This window comes from Leptodactylus fuscus, chromosome 8 (genome assembly GCF_031893055.1).
Source record: "Leptodactylus fuscus isolate aLepFus1 chromosome 8, aLepFus1.hap2, whole genome shotgun sequence".
Classification (NCBI taxonomy): Eukaryota; Metazoa; Chordata; class Amphibia; order Anura; family Leptodactylidae; genus Leptodactylus; species Leptodactylus fuscus.
Genome location: NC_134272.1, coordinates 51,310,643 through 51,334,637, shown reverse-complemented (window position 1 = coordinate 51,334,637; position 23,995 = coordinate 51,310,643). Strand labels below are relative to the sequence as shown.

The 23,995-nt window shown below is 40.9% G+C and overlaps 1 protein-coding gene across 2 annotated transcripts in view; it reads right to left on the bottom strand.

Annotated features, from left to right (window-relative positions):
- Positions 1-23,995, bottom strand: part of SNX29 (sorting nexin 29) — a 412,861-nt gene that overhangs the window by 275,557 nt on the left and 113,309 nt on the right. For both annotated transcript variants that reach the window (XM_075285780.1, XM_075285781.1), the window contains exon 14: positions 19,723-19,802. In XM_075285780.1, coding sequence (XP_075141881.1) covers positions 19,723-19,802 — 80 coding nt within the window. The remainder of the gene's footprint in view (positions 1-19,722; positions 19,803-23,995) is intronic.

Below are 23,995 nucleotides of genomic sequence, written 5' to 3'. Positions count from 1 at the left end.
CAGTTTCTAAGAATGTTCATATATTTTAAACAACACAAATATTGCCAGTTTCCTTGTTGCTTTTTTTTTTATCCTCACTCCCACCACTCGCATAAATCTGACCCTCCTACTCATTTCTATTCTTAACCGGGCTTAATTTGTGTAGTATAACTGCTGCTGAATATAGCTAACCCAGGAATACTTTCTTTATATATAATTACGCTCATCACAGACAACTGTCAGCAGATAATGAAAAATAATTTCTGCTATTATAAGAAGAGTAAAGGATCATTTTCATGAATAATTCTTACATAAAAAATTTAAAAAAAACAATTCAAAAAATAAAATTAAAAAAATAAATGAAACCAATATAAGCACGTATAATTGTTCCAATTTTCTGAAATTCTGTAGATAAACTTTATTTAGACTTAAAAAAAAAAAATTAAAAAAAAGAATAAATTATTGACAAATATCACACAGTACAATATCCAAAGTATAGCCTAAAGTGGGCAACTACATTTGACTGGTGTACAAATTAGTACAAAGAATTCAGTCAACTGAGAAAGAAAATGTTCAACTAAATATGATTATTTAAAATATTATTTAAAAAAATTATATATATATATATATATATATATATATATATATATATATATATATATATATATATATATAGTGAGATCAAAATAAAAACTTATACTGCATTATCTGGAATCATTACAATTACTAATTATTAATTTTTAAAGAGGTTGTTCAGGCTAAATTTTTTAAGTTTAAATACGTTGGGGGCAGTGACAAAAAAAATATATATACTCACCTGTCCCAGTTGTTCCATTATTGTCCCACACCTCCCGGTTCGTTTACTCTTTCGAGTCTCTTCCGGCGTTGTGCTTAAAGGTATCCTATCATTAAAACTAAATTTTTTGTCACTAACACGTAGGAATAGCCTTAAGAAAGGCTATTCTTCTCCTACCTTTAGATGTCTTCTCCAGGCCGTCATTCCGTAGAAATCCCAGTTTTTGTCGGTATGCAAATGAGTTCTCTCGCAGCGCTGAAGCTAATCAGTGGCTTCTGCATAACGCCGAGAAACGCCGCTAGAGCAGATGACATGGGAAGCACAGGAGGATACCGGAGCAACAGGGACAGGTGAATATATATATATTTTTTAAATCTTTTTCACTGACCCCAGCTGATTTAAACTTTAAAAGGATTGTCCATTTTTGCCTGGACAACCCCTTTAAGGCTTACAGTTACTTGATGTTTTACAGATCTTTTATGCTGCCCTGACTATCTGTACTGAACTTGTGTAGAATTTAACTGCTCCTGGCACATTGGCTAATGCTAGATGTAGCCGTTTCTGTAATCTATTAACATTAGTTGGCAAAGATGACTTTTTCCATGTACCATAGACTGTTGTCAGAGCTATGGAATATACAGTTTGGTCGATTAATGTAAACATAAATTAACTACTTTCCTTTTAAAAAATGTTTGCATTCCTACAGAAGTGGCATATTCAGTAAAACAGAAACGCAAATGTTCATATGAGCATGACTGAAGTAACACATAGGGGGAGGTTTTAAAATTTGGCTACAAGATCCACTCTGTCCCGTGGTCACCTGACAGCAACAATGTCACTCTTCCTTTAACAGTATGACTTCCGATATGACAATAACATAGTTTATTCTCCTGCTAGTCCCACACCCTCAAATGGAACACAAATTCCTGTGTAGTTGTCTGAGGGTCGGGACTAACAGGTTAGAAGGGGAAGTAGATAAAGAGAGACAGATCACATGCTAGCTCTGACCCCTCCGATTGCTTTGTCACAAGTAACATTCTGTCTGAAGGGATGACAGTACAAGGAGAGTAAAACATATGATCAGCAAAATAGGGAATTACATCATTAATAGACATAAGCGAGTAGTATTCGATCGAGTAGGTATTCGATCGAATACTACAGTATTCGAAATATTCGAACTCGATCGAATACCACTCGCTATTCGAATGGAAAAGTTCGATGCAGAACCAGCATTGATTGGCTGAATGCTATACAGTCGGCCAATCAACGCTGGTTCTTCTCCTACCTTTAGAAGTCTTCTCCGTGCAGCTTCCCCGCGGCGTCTTCCGGCCCTGAATTCACTCTGCCAGACATCAGGCCTGGGCAGAGCAGACTGCGCATGCCCGCTTGTAGTGTGGGCATGCGCAGTCGGCTCTGCCCAGGCCCGATGCCGCGGGGACGCTGCACGGAGAAGACTTCTCGGAGGATCCAGCCCGACCCTCACTCGTGGACTTGGTAAGTATAATTTGATCGAATGTTGCCTACCCCTGAAACGAGCATTTTCCCCCCATAGACTATAATAGGGTTCGATATTCGATTCGAGTAGTTGAATATTGAGGGGCTACTTGAAACGAATATTGAATCTCGAACATTTTACTGTTCACTCATCTCTAGTCATTAACAGGAAGGAGAACCAGGGGATAGAATAGACCCAGTAGCCAAATTGTGCCATAGATTCCTCTCAGAGAGTCACTTCAGTAATGCCCATGGGAACCTTTTGACTTTTTTATTTGATATCCACTTCTTATTTAAAGGGATTCTACCACTAAAACACATTTTTTTCTAGTTACCACGTCGGAATAGCCTTTAAAAAGGCTATTCGTCTCTTACCTGTGGAAGTGCTCTCCGCCGCGCCGTTCGTTCAAAATACCGGTTTGTACCGGTATGCTAATTAGTTCTCTCGCAGCGATGGGGGCGTCCCCATCGCAGGAGCAGCGATGGGGGCATCCCCATTGCAGCTCGAAAACCGACCGCAGCGCCGCCTCTCTGGTCTTCGGTGTCCTCCCCTTGCTTCTTCAGCATACTGTCGGACGCCTGCGCAGTACGCTCTGTTCGGCGAAGATTGCCGAACGTACTGCGCATGCGCGAAATTGCGGTCCCAGCCATATTGCGGGCACCGCAATTTCGCGCATGCGCAGTATGTTCGGCAATCTTCGCCGAACAGAGCATACTGCGCAGGCGTCTGACAGAGACGCTGAAGAAGCAAGGGGAGGATACAGAAGACCATAGAGGCGGCGCTGTGGTTGGTTTTCGAGCTGCAATGGGGACGCCCCCATCGCTGCGAGAGAACTAATTAGCATACCGGTACAAACCGGTATTTTGAACGAACGGCGCGGCGGAGAGCACTTCCACAGGTAAGAGACGAATAGCCTTTTTAAAGGCTATTCCGACGTGGTAACTAGAAAAAAATGTGTTTTAGTGGTAGAATCCCTTTAACCAAATCAGCATCAGAGTTGTAGATTTGGAGTCAGAACCAATTTTGACGTTAGATCAAAGTTACGGACTCAAAATAAAATGATTTTAAATGATATTATACAATTACTGATACAGTACAATGAATTAGATACATAGTTTGGAGCATAGTCACTTTTTTTTTTTTAGGAATTTAATCTCTTTTTACCGAATTAGAAGATGTCAGTCATTTACGAAGGAGTCGGACTGAGGAAAAATAGAGGAGTTGAAGTCGATAGTTTGGCTTACCAACTCCACAGCCCTGGTGTACATACCATATCGGCAGACCAAATGTTTGGATGTTTGCCTCTTTATTGCTATTAGGTAGTCAGAACTTATGCTGAAAAAACAAACAGCAGTCAAAAAAGTAAGGAAATGGCCCAAGGGCTATGGATTGAGAATCAATGCTAACTAGTGGAGACCAAGCCATACTCACCATTTTAGTGGGACCCACTCTGATCAGTCAACATGAATGATAGTGAGAGACACACAAACACCTAGTCAGCATCACATAGACATTCTGATGGTGGAGCCTAAGGGTGCATGCACACTACGTAACGCCGGGCGTGTATGAGAGCCGTACACGCCGGCGTTACAGCAGGGCTGCCGAACACTTCCCATTCACTTCAATGGGAGCGCTCGTAACAGCGGCGTTTACGAGCGCTCCCATTGAAGTGAATGGGAAGTGCTCGGCAGCCCTGCTGTAACGCCGGCGTGTACGGCTCTCATACACGCCCGGCGTTATGTAGTGTGCATGCACCCTAAGTCTGTAAACTGCATACAAGCAGTATGATTAAAGCAAGAAAAATCATAGACCACTAAAATTGTATTGGTATGACCGGCATGTGCTAGCTGTTTTTTTGTTTTTGTTTTTTCTGACAGCAAGTAAACAGGTAAATGGCTCCATAACAAATAATGGATCCATTCACACAAATTTGTTTTATTTTTTTAAATCGTTCACACAAGAAAAGTTGCTATTTCTTGGGCTGTTTTAGTGGATTCCTCCATACACTCTAGAAATCTATGAGCGATCCGTAAAAACGCATTGCTCTTGGATGTACTTGTTTTACATCCAAGCACATGGCTCTGTCATGTGAATGAGCACTTTGGACCAGACGGCTTAAGTATCAACAAAACAGACTGATCATTTCCAAAGGATTGTGCCATACACGGAGTGGATAATATGGATTGTAAGGAAATAATGTAATTAGTATACTATAAGACTGTTATTCTGACATTTGTGGTCATTAGTTTTTGATCTATCACCTTATATTTCACCAAGCTCTTATCTCACACAAGTGGGAATTCAATAGATACTGGCACTTAAAAAGCAATTGATGGAAATTAACAAAGGAAGACTATACAAAAGTAAGGAGACGCTTCAAGCAGTGGCAGGACTGTAAGCAAGACAATGAAACAAGAATCCGATCCACTTGTCCAGCTGAACAGTGCGGAGACCTTATCATGTAGAGATGAGCGGCAATTAATCCGGGCGCTCGCAGGAAGTACACAGACAAAGCACTTCATTTACAGATAAAAAAATACTACTGTACTATTTACAGTATGACCAGAAATTAATGGAACAACACAAGCTTCATGCAAAGACAAAAGCATACAGGAAAAAAAATCCATGCATAGAAGCATGCAGCAAAAAAGAAGGGAACCAAAAGGTCATAAAAAACAATACAGAAATAAGCAGTTGGTCCCATATTAGTCCCTGGTGCCTTACAAATAACATCAGTCTGCAGAGATATATATAGGAAAATAATAAGAAGAAAAAATAGCAGGAAAAAAAAGCATTTTCTTTCTGAAAATCACTATGCAACCAATCCCCCACCTCACCAACAACTGTTCTCTATTGGTCAACTAACTTCAGAACAGTTACTGACGTTATAACCGACTGTAGCAACATCTGGACAATGGTGTCCTCTGTGCCTGCGGCCTTGTCTTCCAATCCTGTAATCAGTTATGGGCTAATACACGATGTCTGTGGGAACCCAAAGGACCACCTAGAGAACAGCATCAAGTGTAGCTCTAAGACAATCCCGTTCAATGGCACAGGGGGTCTGCATCCTCTAGGATACACTGACAATCATCCATGTCCATTTAGAACAATTCTAGTCTCATGGACATGGGTATCTTTATAGTAAACTTGTTATTGGAGAAATAATACATTTCATAATGCTAAACAGCAACTCCATCTAATCCATCCATGGGTGCAGGGGTAACATTTTGATTAAATATACAATCATTACATGTAAGGATATGGATATGCGAGGAAGGTGTAAAAATGTAACAGAGTGGTCCTGAAGCACTGATAAGTATTTTCGGTTCAATAGAGTAGGTAAGAGTAAAGATTACAGAATTACAAGGATTTAAGCCTGCTGGACGTATAAATTCATGGAGAGACTTTGGTTCACTGTACGGTTCGCTGATCTCAGCACAGTCTGCAGCAAGTAGCTACATTACCGTTACCTGCTTATGTATCTAGAGTACAAGAAAAATGGAAATATTTTGGTATATACAACATAAGAACAGTAAACAAGGAATAATATATAAAGAAGAAGAACTCTCATGGGGTGCTATAATCATAGGCTTCTTATTCATGAGCTACAGATCCATAACATTACTATTCATATAGTCACAACGACATAGCACTTTGGCAAGTTAGTCTTACAGTACTCTAAAGCTATGCCAGGTTCTGCGCACAAGTAAATCCAGCGTGTCTGCCCCTCTGACCATTGCATGCTAGAAGAATTTCTTTACTGCAAAGACCAGCAGAAAGATTTAGATATTGGAATTACTCTTAAGAGTTACACTTAAAGAGTTCTGGAAGTGACATAACATCTCTAAAGTGAAGGAGGAACTTCTAAGCGCTTAAAGAGGTTTTCAAGGCTACACAATCCTTAGGATAGGACAACCAAAAATTAGCAGGGTCCAACACCCAGTCAGCTGATCAGGTGTTTGATGGGGCTGACAGTTCTGAGATCACTGTGGCCTCTTCGGTACTTACAAAGTACAGCAATGTACATTTGTACAATGGCTGTGCTTGGTATCACTTGAATGAGACTGAGCTGCATTCAGGCCATGTGACCAATGAACCTGACGTTACTTTGCCTGTGATATGGAAGCAGCACACAAAGCCACAGCAACCTCTACCATTACTATCAGGAAGGGCGTTCCCAGTTAGACTGTCAGGACACCCTTCTGACACTGAAGAACTACGGTAATGGCACTGATAGCTCTTCAGCAAGGGCACATAATGGGAATTCAGCACACAGTCGGCTTTCTAGCGGTATATAAAACCACATGTGCCTGAGGACATGAAGGCTCCTCTTTAAGCATTCAATGCCTGAACCTGACAATCAAAGGGAGGAGGGACAAAAAGCTACGCAGATCGGTGAGAGGCAGACCTCTTAGGAGCCGCAGCAACGCCTTCATTGCTCCAAAGAGTTAATTTGCATATTGACAGATAAATGACAATATCTCGACAACAGAAGCACCGATTCCCAGGGAGAAGCACCATTAGATTCAGGTGATCCTAATCTATCTGTAGGACTGGGCTAATATACTGGGTTCTGGTAACAGACTCCTAAATACAGACATGTACCATTATAATGATGCTGTATACGTCTCATCAAAAATGAACAGAAACAAAAATATATCTATGAAGGTTCCTTCACCCTAAAATGGAAGTGTTGTACTGAACCCAAAGAGGTTAGTTAATCTAGTAATGTATGCATACGGTAGGTTCTGAAGAATCTTAAAGATACAACATATCATAATATACTAAACTACTGCTCCAAGAAACCTCGACTTTGATATATTTAGAAGCAGGGTACCTGTGGCATCCAAAACCACAAACTAAAATAATAGAAAGCTGTGGAAAGAACAAACCAACCAAAAACTGCACAGTCTGCATTTTCACCTTTTGCCTTCCGTCTTAAATCAATGCATAAAGATAGCAGAAAGATCTTCCCAAGGCACTGCTGTGGTGCAAAATAAATCTAGCAGTGTCCTGCTGATTCTAAAGCTTTGTGTGAATGGTTTCATCTGAGCAGATGATGTCACTAGAGCCAAGGTCAAAAATGTGTTATATTGCAAAACTACACTTATCGCATTAAATTCAACACTTAGAAAAAAAAAGAAATAGAGAGACTATTTGGCGTCTCGTACGGACCCTGACATCTCTGGGAAAATTTAGAACGGTTATTCATTTCCTTAAGGTCTACTGGGAATTGGAATAGGTTGAGAAGGAGAATATAAGTCCTATTTTTAGTTTAAAGAAGCCCTGACTTGGAAGAATAGTACGGATCTGGGTGAAAAGAGTAAATCAGGGTGAATGATGCTATATTCATATCAGATGCCTATCAGCAGATTATAGACTTGAGAAGCAGAATACACAGTTAAAGGGAACCAAAAGGCGAAATAAACCTTTTTGTAATAGGTTTTTATTTTCCGTACATTTTTTCTGTTTTCTGTATATCTTGCCTGTGCTTTCCTTTGCTCTATTAGCAGCATTTAGTTATATGCTTTACAGCATAACCAGGGCCCTAGGCAGCAATAGCCTTGACATTATTCACTTAGGTCAATGAGAGAGTTTTCTAGATGTGCTAGATAAGCTGTGAGATCATCTATTGTCAGTAGTGGATGCAATGATGTGGGTTATGTGGTCTTACCTATAGAGGAGTCATCTTCTTTTGCAATTCTGTGATGTATATGAGGTGAATGCTGCAAAAATGAGCCTTATAGAATTTACAAGTGTCCATCTATTATTAAGCATAGTAGCCAGACTGAATATTGATCAATAGGGAATTGAAGAAACACAAAGGGCGGGGTATTTACTATTCCCAATATGCCAGAACTGTTGCCGAAGGAAATAGCCATGGCACATAATTTGCAAATAGCCCTTTTTTTGTGCAAAATATATACTGTTTTCCTCTTTTGCCCTACTTGACACTTTATCCGAAAGTGGGAAGAGAGGGATGGAGGGCAAAACAGGCTGGGGAGGAGATGCTTCGTCCTCACACATTTAGTATAACTCCAGATAGCTAGTGTGAGTTATGCTTGAAATCTTCGCCAGCAAAGGAATTAAAACTAGTACTCAGAACAAGTCTTAATATTTTTTGATACTTTTTACATTTCCCATTTCTTTTAAATTCACTTCTGCCTGTCTGTGCTAACAACTCAATTGGTCAGATTTACTCTTGGGGTTACTGTTAGACTTGACTTAATGTAGCACACCTTAGTGTATCTGGTAAGCTAAAATTTTTCTGACTTGTTAGACCAATTGGGCATGGAGTCTCAGAGAAGTGGAATTGGCTTATATGCCCAAATTGGGGAAAAAAATGTATCCAAATTCTGTCTCTAAGTAAGCCAAATAGCACAGCAATGATCCATTTCCACCACACATGTTCCATCAGAGAATTTTTGAAAGCCATTATACACAATAGACTGCCACTCAAACCTGCTGAAAGTGCCAGGTTGCACCATTTTAAGGGTATGTTTTATTACATTATATTTTGTGTTTTAAGTGTATTTAGTTGTGTTAACATCATGCCACCACCAATGTCTCAATAACTAACCCTTGGCAAAATCTTGCACTCATTTTTATAAGCAACAGCCTGCCCTGCAGTGAGGCACATTAACAATGGTGGGCTTGCTCATAAAGAAAGCTTAGCTTATATATAAAACCCCTTGAAGTCTTAACAGATTCTTGTTCGTAAACTTTAATATTACCACCAGGAGTTTATATTATCCAATATTTTAGTATACTGCTGCAGGTTAGCCATACATTTTCTAAATAAAATGTAATATTTTACATAGAAAACACACAGCATGTTTCTATTACTACTTTATGACAAATAAAACAAGCCCTAAAGAACTCTTTAAATTCTTAAACTTCTATTAAAAAGCAACAGTATATATCACAGATTCAGCCCATAGTGGCAAACACTTCCAGGGTTCCTGTGCTAGACTCCCGAGGTTTTATTAAAGGCATCAAAAAATATGTATTCACCAAGAAAGAGGATCACTCAGTCCAAGCATATGATTATGAATCATACACATTAAATATTAAAATGGTTATCAAAATGTTTGATATTTGGAGCAGATGTTCAAGTAAAAAACAGACTGCGCTGAATACTATATGACAATTTTGTGAGTAATCAAACACTAAAATAAAGGCGTTTATGTAATTCCTTTATACAAATGGACTTGTCCACGTCTAAAGGGCAGAAGCAAAGCTAAACGGAAATTAGAAAGAATGGATGGTGCAACAAAGTAACAAAGGAGCAGCAATGTTTATCCAAAACACACCTGGCCATACGCCAATGTGAAATCTGTAAAATACAGTGTTACCTCGTACTTGGTCTGCTCAGGAGACCATGTTAACAAAGCTCAGAGGTAAACGAAATAAGGATTTCTAGCTCGAAGAGAGAATCACTTCCTTCCAATATGTGCCAGTGAGTGGGCATAACCATATCATAGGTATGAAATCCACCTTAGGCCTCATGCACATGCAGAACGAATTACAGAGTGGATCTATAGGAGGCACATAGGCCTAGATTTAATATTGTGGTAACAACTTGATACAGGTGTAATTGTGATGCATATGTGTACATATACAGTAGTTATTTATAACTATATATTTATTCATTATTATTATTATTTATTTATAAAGCACCATTAATTCCATGCTGTTGTACATTTGACATGTTACATCCATGCTCCTGACCAGGCCAGCTCCGCTACCACTACTGGGGCACGCTGTAGCAGACACTGAAGAACACCAGGATGGAACGTAATGTCCTGGCACTCCTCAGTGTCATGCAGAGCTGCCTAGAGGTAAATTAGTAAATCATCATCTGCTACCTATTACAATAATCCAATAGGTAGCAGGTGATTAAAAAACAATGATGATCCCCCCCCACAGGGTCTTATGTTTGACACCTGTGGTTTAGACAGTCTACAGCAGGGGTGCACAATACGTCGATCACGATCTACTGGTCGATCGCGGGATCGGTGTCTGCTTGTCGACAGCGCAGGCTGAGAATCATCTCCGGACACTGGCAGGCCGGGGCCTTGCACTCGTTCGTAGTCAGGGCTGCGGCGGCCCCACCTGCCAGTGTCCGGAGATGATTCTCAGCCTGCTTTGTGAACAAGCAGACACCGGAGAGCCGTCTCCTGCTCTCACGCTCCGCTCCGCCCACAGGCCCCACCCCACCCCCGCCCCACAAGAAGTAGGTAGTAGATCTTATCACTTGGTCAGTTTCTAAAGTAGCTCACATGCTCAAAAAGTGTGAGCACTCCTGGTCTACAGATATACCACTGTGAGAAATCTGACACATTTTTAGACTAGCTGTCATCCAGTTTACACTGTTAGTAAATTGGGTGAATGGAGCAGCAGTGCCCATACAGAATCACTACTGTTCCATTCACAGAGGGAACTCAAGGACTCGTGGATGGGGAATAGGAGGTTTTCATGGGAAAACTCTGTTAGGTTAATGCGCCGTTGCGGAAAAGAGGCTTTTTTTTGCTACAGACTTTGCAGTTTTTTTTGTTTTTTTATCCAAAACCAGGAGTGTGTAGAAAAAGAATGGGAAATATAAAAGGTAACACTTTTTCTTCTCCCTTCTCCTGAACCCAATCCTGACTTTTGCAACATCTGCAAATCTGCAACAAAGAAAGCAGGTTTTCCAAAACATGGGGCCTTAGATTTTCTCATCTACCTCTCTCATCAGCTTTGCCTGCTCTCTCTTCTTCTCACTTCTTGTATTCTTCAGCAAGCTGGTCAGAGATTTTTGGCTGTTTGATGAACAGGACGCTATGAAGTATCACAATAGATATATACCTCGTCTTTATCATGCGAGATTATCTCTATAGATTACTAGAAATCGAATATATATGCAGATCAAATAATATGTATATTAGAATGCATTTTTCATTACACAGAACACTTAGCATGCGTCTACAGAGAACAGACTCAGTGTTATCTTTGTGTTTACATAGAGAGAGAATCAAAGCTGTCCGAGCCCTTATCAGTAAACTGCAATTAGCTGAAATGATTGTCCTGACCATAGAGCTGTATACCGAACCAAATACTGGGGAAAAGGGAAAAGGAATTGCTTATACTCAGCCTATACGTTCTCCTGATGCCTGTAGTTCCTCATATGCCTCCTTGGAGGATTGCGCTCGGATGAAGAAAAGACTCTCTCGGTGCAGAGTTGCATAGAAAAATCCAACGAAAGAAACATCCAGCGAAGCAGTGGAGTATGTTGAATAAAAACTTCTCCTTTATTATAACAGCCTTAAAAGTCAGCACTACACATAAAATAGGAAAAAGGGGAGGGGGGGCGTCAGACTGACGCGTTTCGGATGTTAATCCTTCTTCGAAGTCTGTCAGACTTCGAAGAAGGATTAACATCCGAAACGCGTCAGTCTGACGCCCCCCCTCCCCTTTTTCCTATTTTATGTGTAGTGCTGACTTTTAAGGCTGTTATAATAAAGGAGAAGTTTTTATTCAACATACTCCACTGCTTCGCTGGATGTTTCTTTCGTTGCATAGAGCTGTATATACCAGTGAGAGCACTCAGCCTCACTCCTCTGACCCAAAACACTGTGACTCATAGCTCTGTCCTATATTATCAGATACAGGGGGTGTACTACAAAAACATTGTGCAAACAATGAGAAGAATAATTTAACATAGCAAGCAAACAAAGCAGCATGTATTTAAGAAAACTAAAATTTACATAGACTAGGATCCTTGAGATGGGAATATCCGTCTAAGGAGATGTGGATATCCCATGAGCCCCCTGCTCAAAAGACAATGCTTACTGAGGAATATAACAATGTAATGCAGCATCTGATGGAGCATGCTACTTTTTTTTTATTGGGAAAACAGTGTGGGAGACACTAGGGAGACATCATTATGTTTTTGGGCCATACAGGAGGCATTATACTATGTTGGAGACACTAAGAGAGCATTATTCTGTGTTAGGACCACTATTGAGGAATTATACTAAATGAGGGAAAAGTAAGCAGGCCATACACTGTGTGAAGTCCATTATAGAGAACATTATACTATGTCGAGGCCACTAACGGGGCATCTATGGAGGTAATATACTGTGTTAGGACCAGTATTGGAGTATTTAACTATATGAGGACTGTCTAAGTAGTCCTTATACTGTGTGTGGTTTATTATGAGGGCATTATACTGTGAAAAGGCCACTAAAAGGATATTATGCTGTGCAGGGGTCACTAAGAGGGCAGTATATTATGTGGGACCACTACAGATGCACTATACTGTGGGAAGCCCACTAAGGAGACAATATATTGTGTGCGGGGCACTAAGGGGACATGATACTTTGTGGGGGCAACTAAAGGGATTTATGCCATATAAACATCACACACAGAAAGCTGCAATGCGTAAGAACATTTAAACTTTAACAGACTTGATAACACTATTATTAATGCATAGCCACTCAGACAGGATTTTCCTGGGCCGCCATGTAACTAAGATATCTTCTGCTTCCTAATTCCCCACTCTTGAGCCTGCTACTTGGGGATGATAAGAATTTAAATTTTAATAAGGGTTAAACTTTAATTATGGTTTATTAGCTCAGTCAATTTCCTTTTTCAAGGCAACTTTAACTCAGCAGTGGTTTAATGGACTCTATTCAGGTTGCCAAATATAGAAAATTTGAGCTATACATAGGTAACACTTTTCATAAATGATGAGTATAAAACGATCATACACTTTTTCAGAGGGGTCTAATAAGCCGTATCTCAACAAGACATCTTTGCTGCTATTAACCATATAATGTACTCACCGGCTGAAAGATTTGTACATGCAATATTATCTGTACAGCCAGAGAGTAAGTTATTTTTATAATTTTATACACAGATCTCGGTTTGGAAAATTAGGTAAAAAAATGTTAATAAAGTCTTCTTCAATATGCTATTAACCATATTTACAAACACTAAATTTCTTAGACTTTTCCATAAATTTAAATGGAATTTGCAAAAGAAAAACCTCCATTCTGATATAATGAACAGAAAGTAAGTTTCACAAGTCTCTGCCACAAATCTGCCATGTGCAGAATTTCCATTAAATGGGAGTTTACCATCACCAAAATAGTTGTTAAAAAGGCTATTTTTTTTGTTTTTGCAAAATGCAATCTTATTACAGCAAAAATCCACTTTAGAAAATCCACTTTAACCCCCCCCCCCCCAAAAAAAAAAAAAAAAAAAGAAAAAAAAAAAACCCAATACACAAACATTTCTAAGTGACAGATAACAGTTAAATATAGCTCAATATATAATACCACAGGGCCGTGCAGGACTCGGAGAGTATAATGTAAAACTGTGGATACAGTACAAAAATAATTATAAAATAGACCCAGCTGAATATCACAGGGTCCATAGTAATCACATCCAACTGAGAGTTAAAACTCATCTAAATCTGGGTTCCTAAGCAACTTCTCTGGCCTGCCTAATAGCGGGTCAGGTAAAAGTAAAAATAAACAAGCAAACTAAATCATAAACCATAACATTGAGTGCACATCCTCCTGAGACACCATTTGGAGTCACCCACTAACCCAGGGGGCCAGGTTCTATACTAATATATTTTGCTAGCGGAAAGCCTCAGCAGAATTTGGACATTGATCTTTCAGGGTTGATGGAGAGTTCAGCCGTCCATCCCATATACTATACAGCCTAAATTCTTTATTACTATATTTCTAAAGTGACTTAAGGAGCAGTGAAGTGTTGATAAACCTTATTCAATCCCTAAAAGTGCGTGTGTGTGTGGGGGGGGGGTGCGGAAGGTGTCCAATACCTAGCAATGGTCTTTGTAGCACAGTAGAGGATCCTCACACACACTACAAGTATTAAAAGTGATATAGGATACCATTATCTATTTTTTTTTTTAGATGTGCTATAGATTCAGATTCGGACAGCTGAGATTCTATTTTCTGTGACATGCGTGCAACAAAAAACGTGCCAAGACATAGCATTGAATAGCGCTCTGATTGTGCAATGCAAAGCTCACCACCTGCTATCCTAGTTTAACTGAACATCTGACTGCAATGTACACAAGAACTCCAACTAAAAATAAGTCCTCAGCTACCATTTATTAATGAGTGCAGCTAAACTAGGAGAAAAGATACAGAAAATGTTAAAACAGCAGCGCCCCTAAGAGTTCTCTTCATGTAGCACATACATCCAGGGCATTAATGCTGACACATCTGAGCACAGGTAGTAACACAAAGGTATTATTCTTTATGGGACCTAGAAGATGACTGGTTCAGAAACATAAAATAGAACAAGTTTATGGTTTTAATTACTCTTTTCACCTCCTGTAAAACTGTACAGTGTGAAAGACGTCTAACAAAGCATCACACAAATCAGGTTACAATCACAACAGGTTTCTAACTTTACTGCTATACAAGGGACTGTCTAAAATTTTGAGAATGGAAAACTGCTGACACAGCAGAGAAAGCGCTGGAGAGTTAAAGGGGTTGTCCCGTCACAAGGATCCTATCTATAATGCTTGTAAATGTGAATGTAAGACTTTTCCTAAATACAATGCTTCAGCAAAGCTGCTTTGTTTGGCCACTATCTCACTTTATTCATTTTTTTGTGGCCACAGCCCTGACCTAGCTGCTCCTGAGTCAAGTGATGTGTCTGCCTGCTCTGAGGGGGGAGGGAGGAGGGGCCAAGTGCATGGGAGCGAGCCGGGGGGGGGGAGGGGGGGTAGTTTACACTTTGTGGGACAGGTGAAGCCAGCAACATCGCTATGCTTCTGCCCTGCATGAAGACAGCAGCGGCAGAAGCGATGCTGCTATTCCGGGGCGGGGGGGGGGGGGGGAGGAGCGGAATAACAGCATCGCTTCTGCCGCTGCTGGCTTCATGCAGGGCAGAAGCATAGCGATGTTGCTGGCTTCACATGTGCCGGCATCTAACTCCCCGGCATCCGCTGTAATAGGCGGATGCTGGGGACTGTTAGACGCCGGCACAGGCACATCGCTATGCTTCTGCCCTGCATGAAGCCAGCAGCGGCAGAAGCGATACTGTTCTGCTCCGGGGTTACATATGCAAAGTCAAGCGGCAAGCTGCCGCCGGCCCTGCGTGCACGCTCATACACCAGTCTAGCCTTCACAATGCTAATACAGACCCGCAGGGTGTCGGGTCTGTATTCGCATTGTGAAGGCTAGACTGGTGTATGAGTGCGCACGCAGGGCCGGCGGCATCTTGCCGCTTGGCTTTGCATATGTGACCCCGCCCACCAATGACGAGACAAAGCCGGAAGACAGAAGATTTTAGAGGAACGAAGACGGGTAAGTATGCGACGTGGGAGTACCCCTTTAATGTTATGCTAAGTTCACACCTGCATCTTGCGGTCTGTTCTTCTGATCCATCACAGGACAAGAAGAACAGAAAAAGAGCCCAGTGATGGACAGCAATGGATTCCAAGGGACCCATTGACTATCTGTAGGGTCTGAAGGGTGTCTTATTCTTTTTTATGGCAATCGTCAGGCAAAAAAGTCTGGCTTGCAGAACTTGGTAGTCTAAGATTTCTGCCAGACTGTGTGCTAGACGCTCCAATGCAGATGTGAAAGTAACCTTCTATATGCTTTTATTATCATCATCACTTAGAAAAGACGTTTATTCCAGCAGGCTCTACTCCGGCAAGTGCACAAGGGCTGTCACTTTTCCTCTGAAATGTGCTGCCCTACCCCATTCCGCTCAGAGAGGTCTGTAGCATCCAGCCAGGAGATGGATGCAAACATTATCCAGAGCAAAAGGGATTGTAAAGCAGCACAATGAAGAAAGCTCAGCACATATTAAGAAAAGTCAACACCTTTGTAACCTTTTCACTTGTGGAATCAGTGCCTGTTGGAATAAAATGTCTTTTTCAGTGTGCTGCTAATACTAAAAGCATTACAAAAAAATTGTGTTTAACCACCTCCCCCCAGCAACCAAACAACTACAACTCAACAGCTTAGAATGGAAAACCTGCTGACAAAGTTCCTTTAATATTAAATACATTTTCTTATCGTTTTAAAAAAAAAAAATCAAAAGCTCATTTATTGTGTAATAAAGAATTATGCAATTTATATTGAGTCTCATAGGCATAAAGATTCCTAGTGAGTTCATGGAAAGCCCCATCTATTGTCTTGTTCTTGTGGATTCCACCTCAAGACATTTTCTAGTCCTTGTTGTAAGTCTGTTTCTAATTTGCCTGCACAAGTTATTCCTGACTACTGGTTATCCGTGATGACATTGCTGCCTTGCTCCTTGGTTACCATGTGGTAAATGGTACAATACTCTTTTAGGGATTGCTCGTGATAACTTTTGTGACTAAACTCGACCTGCTACAGGGACGCCATTGTTTCCTATTGTAGCTGTGCTACATTGACAACACTACAGTCTAGCTGTGTTAGAAACCTGACCTGCTCCGGCATGCTGCTGCTCCTAGTGATTATTGGTTCCACTCTTGAATTGTTGCTAAACCCTGTGCCTGGCATTTCTTGGATCCTGTTCTGAAACCCACTGCTCCTGGAATCTTCTGGTTCTGTCCGAGACCTCCTTTTTGTCATTGCCTAACTATGAAATCAGCTCTGCAGCGCCCCCTGTCAGCTTTTGGACTGCTTGGTAGTCTCACTTAGTAATAAAGAGCAGCTGAATCTGTATATAAATATAACAATCCAGACAGTATTTCCAACTAGGGATGTCTCATGAAATGATAAAGGTAGGCCTGTGACGTTTCATATGACACCAGAACCATGGTTCTACATTCATATGTGTTTGCAGTTACCCCACCCTTCCAGCCTCAGCTTCTCTGTTTTACACCTATACTCTCATGTACTCACAGTCAGAAGCAGTGAGGATTTCTGCTGGTGTCATATGAAAGATAGGAATCTTCTCTTTGATAAGACATGAGAACCATGGTCTAACATTCTATAATGACAGAGAAATAAGTGCCTAAAAATGGCCTGGCCTCTAGCCTCAGCTTCTCTGCATTACACCAGTTCAACCCCGTACTCACAGTCAGAGGCACTGAGAATTTACACTGCTATAACAGGGGAAAAAATATGTAGGGGATAAAAAGTGGATGTCAGTGTAGGATTTCATGGAAAGGAGTAGCTAGCTCTTAAGAAAGTTTATTACAAAATGTATAAGTAGCAAATATTCTGCCAGAAAATCAAAAGTTGTTTGAAAATTTAGTTACACTTTCAGCATTTTTCAATATCCTTCCCAAAACTTCTATTCTAATGAGTAAGAGTAAAAAAAGAAAAGAAAAAAAAAGACCTAATTCTTGAGATTTCAGCCGTATAAGGGTAAGACATTCATCACCCAGCTATTAAATGACTTGTGTTTTACATATCACATTCAGACTGGGAATATGATTGGCTGAAAAGGTCATTTTCAGCCGCTAATGCCACAAAATAAAATAAGATTACTTATGGTAATGTTCTTGTTCTTGTGATTTTTGTACGCGCAAATGAGACAAAATGAAAAGTTCAGACAAGCGAGGTAATCTGTTTAAATTACCTTTAAAAGGTGGATGAAGTACTCCGTCTTATTGTTTGTTTAGCAAATAATGTCTTCAATCTTTCCATTTAATGGGCAGATTACGGCACAACGAGTAACAAGGTGAAAATGAAAAATTAAAGCCAAATTGCTGACTTTAGTTGTACAAGGTCTTATTTATAACAGTTTCCAATTACTAAGAGGAAAAAGCGGCTCCCGGACTTGTAGCCATTAATAATTGAGACCACTATCTCGCTATTATCATTTTTCAAGATAAGACGACACCGCGGCACAATGTAATTAATTGAACAGCAGCGAGAGACACAATTTATTTACAACCTGTGTGTTAACATTTCAGGCAGAGCAGACCTTGGCCTATGCCTATTTTACGCTTAGAGGACTAGGCAGACCTATCTCTATGAATAACACTCATCTACATAGATAGGTCAACTCAGACAATTTTGTATTAGATTATTATGTACTTGAGCTTTGCTTGGGTACATATATTAATTTAGTGAAACCCACAAATTTACTGAATCCACTCTATGTTGGAGTCACCGTTTGGACTCAATCACAGTGACAGATGTAAATAGCCAAACAAAAAAGTGCAGCAAGTCTGACTTTCTCTTTAAGCAGTTTAAACTTAAAACAATGGACACCTGATGGATCCCATTGTAGTCAATGGGGTCCAATGGAGAACGTTGGTGTCCACTGTTTTTGCGGTCTGTGTGTACGTTGTGTATGTCTGTAGGTTGTGCAATAACCCATGCTATATTGATAATGAGATGACTCTGTTCATCCTTCTTTCTATGCAGCTAAACTGACAAGAGATCTGCAGTTAACAGTGTAAGGGGGTGTTCACACTTGTGCCTGCAGTCCGCCCACCATGTTTGTGCAACGAAAAATAAAGCGGTTTCATGAGGGAGAGGCTGCATACAGACACCACTGACTGTATGCAAGCTGGCCCCATCTGTTTTGGTGCAATTTCGGTGGAATCATAGCGGGCAGACTGCAGGCGCAAGTGTGAACGCTCCCATAGGCTATGATCACATGGAGTTTTTTGCAGGTGGATTTTGACTCGGAAACCGCCTCAAAATCCTCCTGCAAAAATGGCTCCCATTGACTTCAATGGGAGCTGCTTGTTTTTTTTTCCCGCTAGCTAGTAGTGGAAAAAAAGAAGAGAGATGCCCTATCTTGCCGCAGCTTCCGTGGCTGATTCAGACGCGGCATCCGCGGCTCGAGACACGCTCCTGATTAGGCCCATTCATTCAGGTCTAATCAGGAGCAGGATGCCGCGACAGAATGCTAATGTTGCATTGGCATCCCATCGCGGCTAGCCATGCAGGAACGCCCTTCCTCACAGCAGTGTCTATAGCGCTGTACTGTGAGAGCGGGGAGGAACACCTCCCTCCCCTCCTGGTAGTGCTCGTCCATAGACATGTACTGGGGGAGGCGTTCCTTGTCGCTCTCACAGTAAACAGCGCTATAGGCCCTGCTGTGAGGAAGGCCGTTCCTGACTGACCGTCAGAAATTCAGCGCACTGTCGGCTTTCTAGCGGTATATAAAACCACATATGCCCCAGGTGGTGAAAGGTCCTCTTTAAGAATCAGCTTTGTTTTGTCTATACTGTCATAGGAACAGACAGAATAGTAAAGATGGATCAGTCAAATGATGGACACCAAGTTGCCCAATAGATCCTTTTGCCTACCCTGTCCACAGGGTATCGATTATGGTACCAGACAGTCATTTTGCCAACTGAAAAAGCAGGACTTTTTCAATCACAACTTTAGATGTGCTTTGCCTCCATACCCTAAAGCATGATAGATTTTATAGGGAAGAACAACAAAAACCATCAAGTCTCCATTACTGAAATTAATTTACAATTTGTTACAGTTACATATTAAGCAAGCATTGAACTTACCGTCATTCTGCCCCTCTTTCTTCAGCATCTGTACCGCGCCGACATACTTCTTCAGTTGAACTTTCAATACCTCGTTTTCCCTGTCCAAATGTAATAAGAACACAATACATCATACAGTCATAGGAGAGGATTTATTGCAAGACATTGCTAATGCAAACATTTCTGATACAAGTGACAGATGAGTCTATAGTTTAAAGTGCACCAATTATATCCCCACATCTAAACACCGGCCACCACTCATAACACGAGCCTATAAATCATCCTGTGTCGCCGAATACATCCTTGGTTTTAGGGAATTAATAAGCTGCATTTTTATGAGTAATCTTTAGAAGAGGAAGGTTCCTTTAAAATGTGGCATGTGTCATCTTGTCTTTTTTAATTTAAAATGTTGAGATACTGTATAAAGCACACATGTACACTGGACAATGGTCAGCTATTTTTAAAGCTCTAATATTACCAACTAGCTGGTACCCGCGACTTCGTCTGCGGTGATTGTAGCAGTGGGTATATACAGGCGTGGGTAAGGTTTGCGTACTGTGTATAAGGGATGGGATATGAAATGTAAGTTTGTATCTTGTTTTTGCTATAATTCAGAGAATACGTGAGACTTTTGTGTTGAAGTTAATTTGTATTTGAGCTGCTATACGGTGTCGTGAGAAACTTTACATAGTGACTTTGGGACAGAAGAATTTGAAGTTAACCCTTTCCCGTCGATGGCATTTTTTGATTTTGGTTTTTCATTTTTGACTCCCCTCCTTCTAAACCCCATAACTTTTTTAATTTCTCCGCTCCCAGAGCCATATGAGGTCTTAATTTTTCTTGGGACAAATTTTTCTTCATGATGCGACCATTATTTATTCTATATAATGTACTGGGAAGCAGGGAAAAAATTCTGAATGGGGTGGATTTGACAAAAAAATGCAGTTCTGCGACTTTCTTACGGGCTTTGGTTTTACAGCGTTCACTGTGCAACCAAAATGACATGTCCCCTGTATTCTGTGTTTCGTTACGATGCTGGGGATACCAAATTTATATGGTTTTATTTACATTTTGACCCCTTAAAAAAATCCAAAACTGTGTTAAAATATTTTGTTTTTGAAAAGTCGTCATATTCCGACAGCCGTAACTTTTTTATACGTCCGTGTACGGGGATGTATAGGGCGTCTTTTTTTGCGGGGTCGGGTGTACTTTTTAGTTCTACCATTTTCGGGAAATGTTATTGCTTTGATCACTTTTTATTCAAATTTTTATCAGAGTGAAAAAACGACGGTTTGGCACTTTTGACCATTTTTCCCGCTACGGCGTTTACCGAACAGGAAAAATATTTGTATAGCTTTGTAGAGCGGGCGATTTCAGACGCGGGGATACCTAACATGTATGTGTTTCACAGTTTTTAACTACTTTTATATGTGTTCTAGGGAAAGGGGGGTGATTTGAATTTTTAATCCTTTTTATTTGTTTTTATATGTTTTTTACTTTTTTTTAAACTTTTTTTTTTGCATTTATTAGACTTCCTAGGGGTATTGACATGGGTGGGCGGTGTCGCGGATTGTCAGAGCGGTGGGGGTCGGCAAACATGGCTGCTCCGGAGCGTTAAAGAGCGCCTCCTGGAGTATCGTTAAGGGGAGGGGCAAAGTGGTAAAGTATATGTATATGTGATTGTGTGGGGTTATGGGCGAGGCTGCAGAGGGCAATATGAATTTTGTGGCTTGCTATGGTCCAAAGTGTGTGAGATTGCAGAGATGGTGGTGTGAGTTTGGGTTTTGGGGGGGTCCTGACACAAACGTATGTGCGCTGTTGTGACGAAAAGTAGCCTATTGCGCAATCGGGTGTATTAACTATGTTTGTGGAAACTTTCAGCCAAATCGGTCGAGCGGGTTTTGCGTGATTGAGGAACAAACATCCAAACATCCAAACCCACAAACATCCAAACTCACAAACTTTCACATTTATAATATTAATAGGATGTGTAAAAGCAGCAGAATCTGGGAAGAGTAAAAGTATTCTATTTTAATACGAGTCACCAGAACGCAGCAGATCACCCCAAACACACAGACAAATAGGTCAGGGTCACAATATCAAACAGTGTTATCCCCTTGTGAATCACTGCCTCGGATGCTGAGAGATTAACGTTTCTTTAAATTTGCAAATTAGCTTTTTGGCGCAATGAAGGCGTTGCCATTGTCGCAAAGAGAGTCCTTGTTCGCCAAAAAGTTAATTGACAAAAACCCTAAAACTATCTATCTTTGGGGCTGGATGGATATGCTGGGTTGTGGTGACATGCTCCTTTTAAACAAGTGAGTCTTAAGTTGTTCTGAATGTACCACAATGGTAAAAAAATAAGAGCATACATGATACAAAGAGGACTTTCCTCTGCTTTTTCTATTGCAGTCTCTCTGGTTGCGGAGATAGGGTTGTCTGGTGGCTGGCTCCATTACGATCAGTTTTACAGGTTAGTTTGATGGTGGAAGCCTCAACTAACAGGTTACAGTCTTGTTCTCTTATGCTCGCACTGTTATAGGTTGGGTCTCTCATGAAGGCACTAGAATAGTGAAAAGCAGCTGACACTTTTCTGGAAGCATTTTTTCGGAACCTACTGTTTTTAAAAGCCTGGAAATGTGCCCCACATATTTATGTTACTCCGATATTGTTCACTAACAGAGAGTAACATACCTTCAGTCAAGCATTTAGGCCACGTTTGTGATGGATCAAAGACTTTCTTTGACCAAGTGATAAGAAACATCGCTATAGACATTCTAGTTCAGACTGTGGGACTCCTGAGACATACCATTTGAAAGGCAGCTTCCTATAGATCCATGTCTGGTTTTCTTGAAACCAAGTGGCATTATCCTACTAATATTATAAATGTGAAAGTTTGTGTGTTTGTAAGTTTGTTAGTCAATCATGCAAAAACGGCTCAACGGATTTGAATGAAATTCGGCACATAGATAGTTTAGATAATCTCGATTAACACATGGCTACTTTTAATCCCGGTAAATGATGTGGCTTCACGACTGTAATGAATTTATGTTCATTTACTATATTACACTAACCCTCAGTCCATTCTGTACACGCATTTGCCTATTATCTGATCTGCCTCAGGCAGCATGCTGACACACTGTATAGGAAAATCACCTTTAATCCAAATTGGCAGTTTGCTATTTTTAAACATGCTGGGAAAAAGAAAATCTAATCTAAAACAACGGAGCTGGGGGGGGGGGGATCATCGGCACCAGCAACAGGATCATTATATGGCGTCACAGCAAGCTGCTGAGATGCCGGAACAATCACAGGCACAGCGCGAGGAACGAGTTCAGCGGGAGGACAGCTTGACAGCTGCCGAAACGCCAGAGCAGGCGGATCATCAATGTCAACAACACGCTCATGATATGGTGTCCCAGTGAGCTGCTGAGATGACAGAACAATCACAGGCATGGTGCAAGGAACAAGTTCAGAGACAGGCCAGCTTGAGAGCTGCCGAAACGCTGGAGCATGTGGATCATCAACGCCAACAACACACTCATTATATGGCGTCCCAGCGAGCTACTGAGATGCCAGAACAATCACAGGCACGGCGTGAGGAACAAGTTCAGCAGCAGGACAGCTTAAGAGCTGCCGAAACACCAGAGCAGGCAAAGCATCGACGGCAGCAATTTGCTGAATATAGGCATATCACTGACGCCAACAACACACAGACGAAGTCGCAGGCAGAGGCTAGTCTGGGAATAAAGTCAAGCCGGAATATCTCCTCAGATGGAAGAGAGGTCTATTTGCAGACAACTGTCTCAAAGTTATTGCGTTAGTTAGTGCAAAGCAGGCTACTGATTGCCTCACCATAAACTTGGTTACTATGTCTCCTTAAGGTCCTATTCAGATGTCAGAAAATGAAGAGGAATTTGAAGTTGACATCTGCCTCAGATTCCTCTTTATTTTCTTGCCCCGTTTCATGTTGGTGTAACGCCAAAGAAGAGCAACAGTAGATCATCATACGGCTTTCAGCAACTATTTAGGCCCAAATGAATGAGCCTTATCAGGAGTCTCGAGCTGCGGACTCTACTGCAAGATCGAGCAGGACTCTTTATTTTTTTAGCAACCTGCTGCAATCTTTGCCTCCCACAATAGAAGGCAGAGGTGGCAACAGGTTGCTGAAAAAAACTGCTCCAAAATCAGGGGCAAATTCTGCTGTGTGAACAAGGTTTTAAGAGACATTGCCTTTATCAGACCACATTGTGGGAAAGGAATTTCACAACTCCTCCTTGGTGGAAACAAAGCC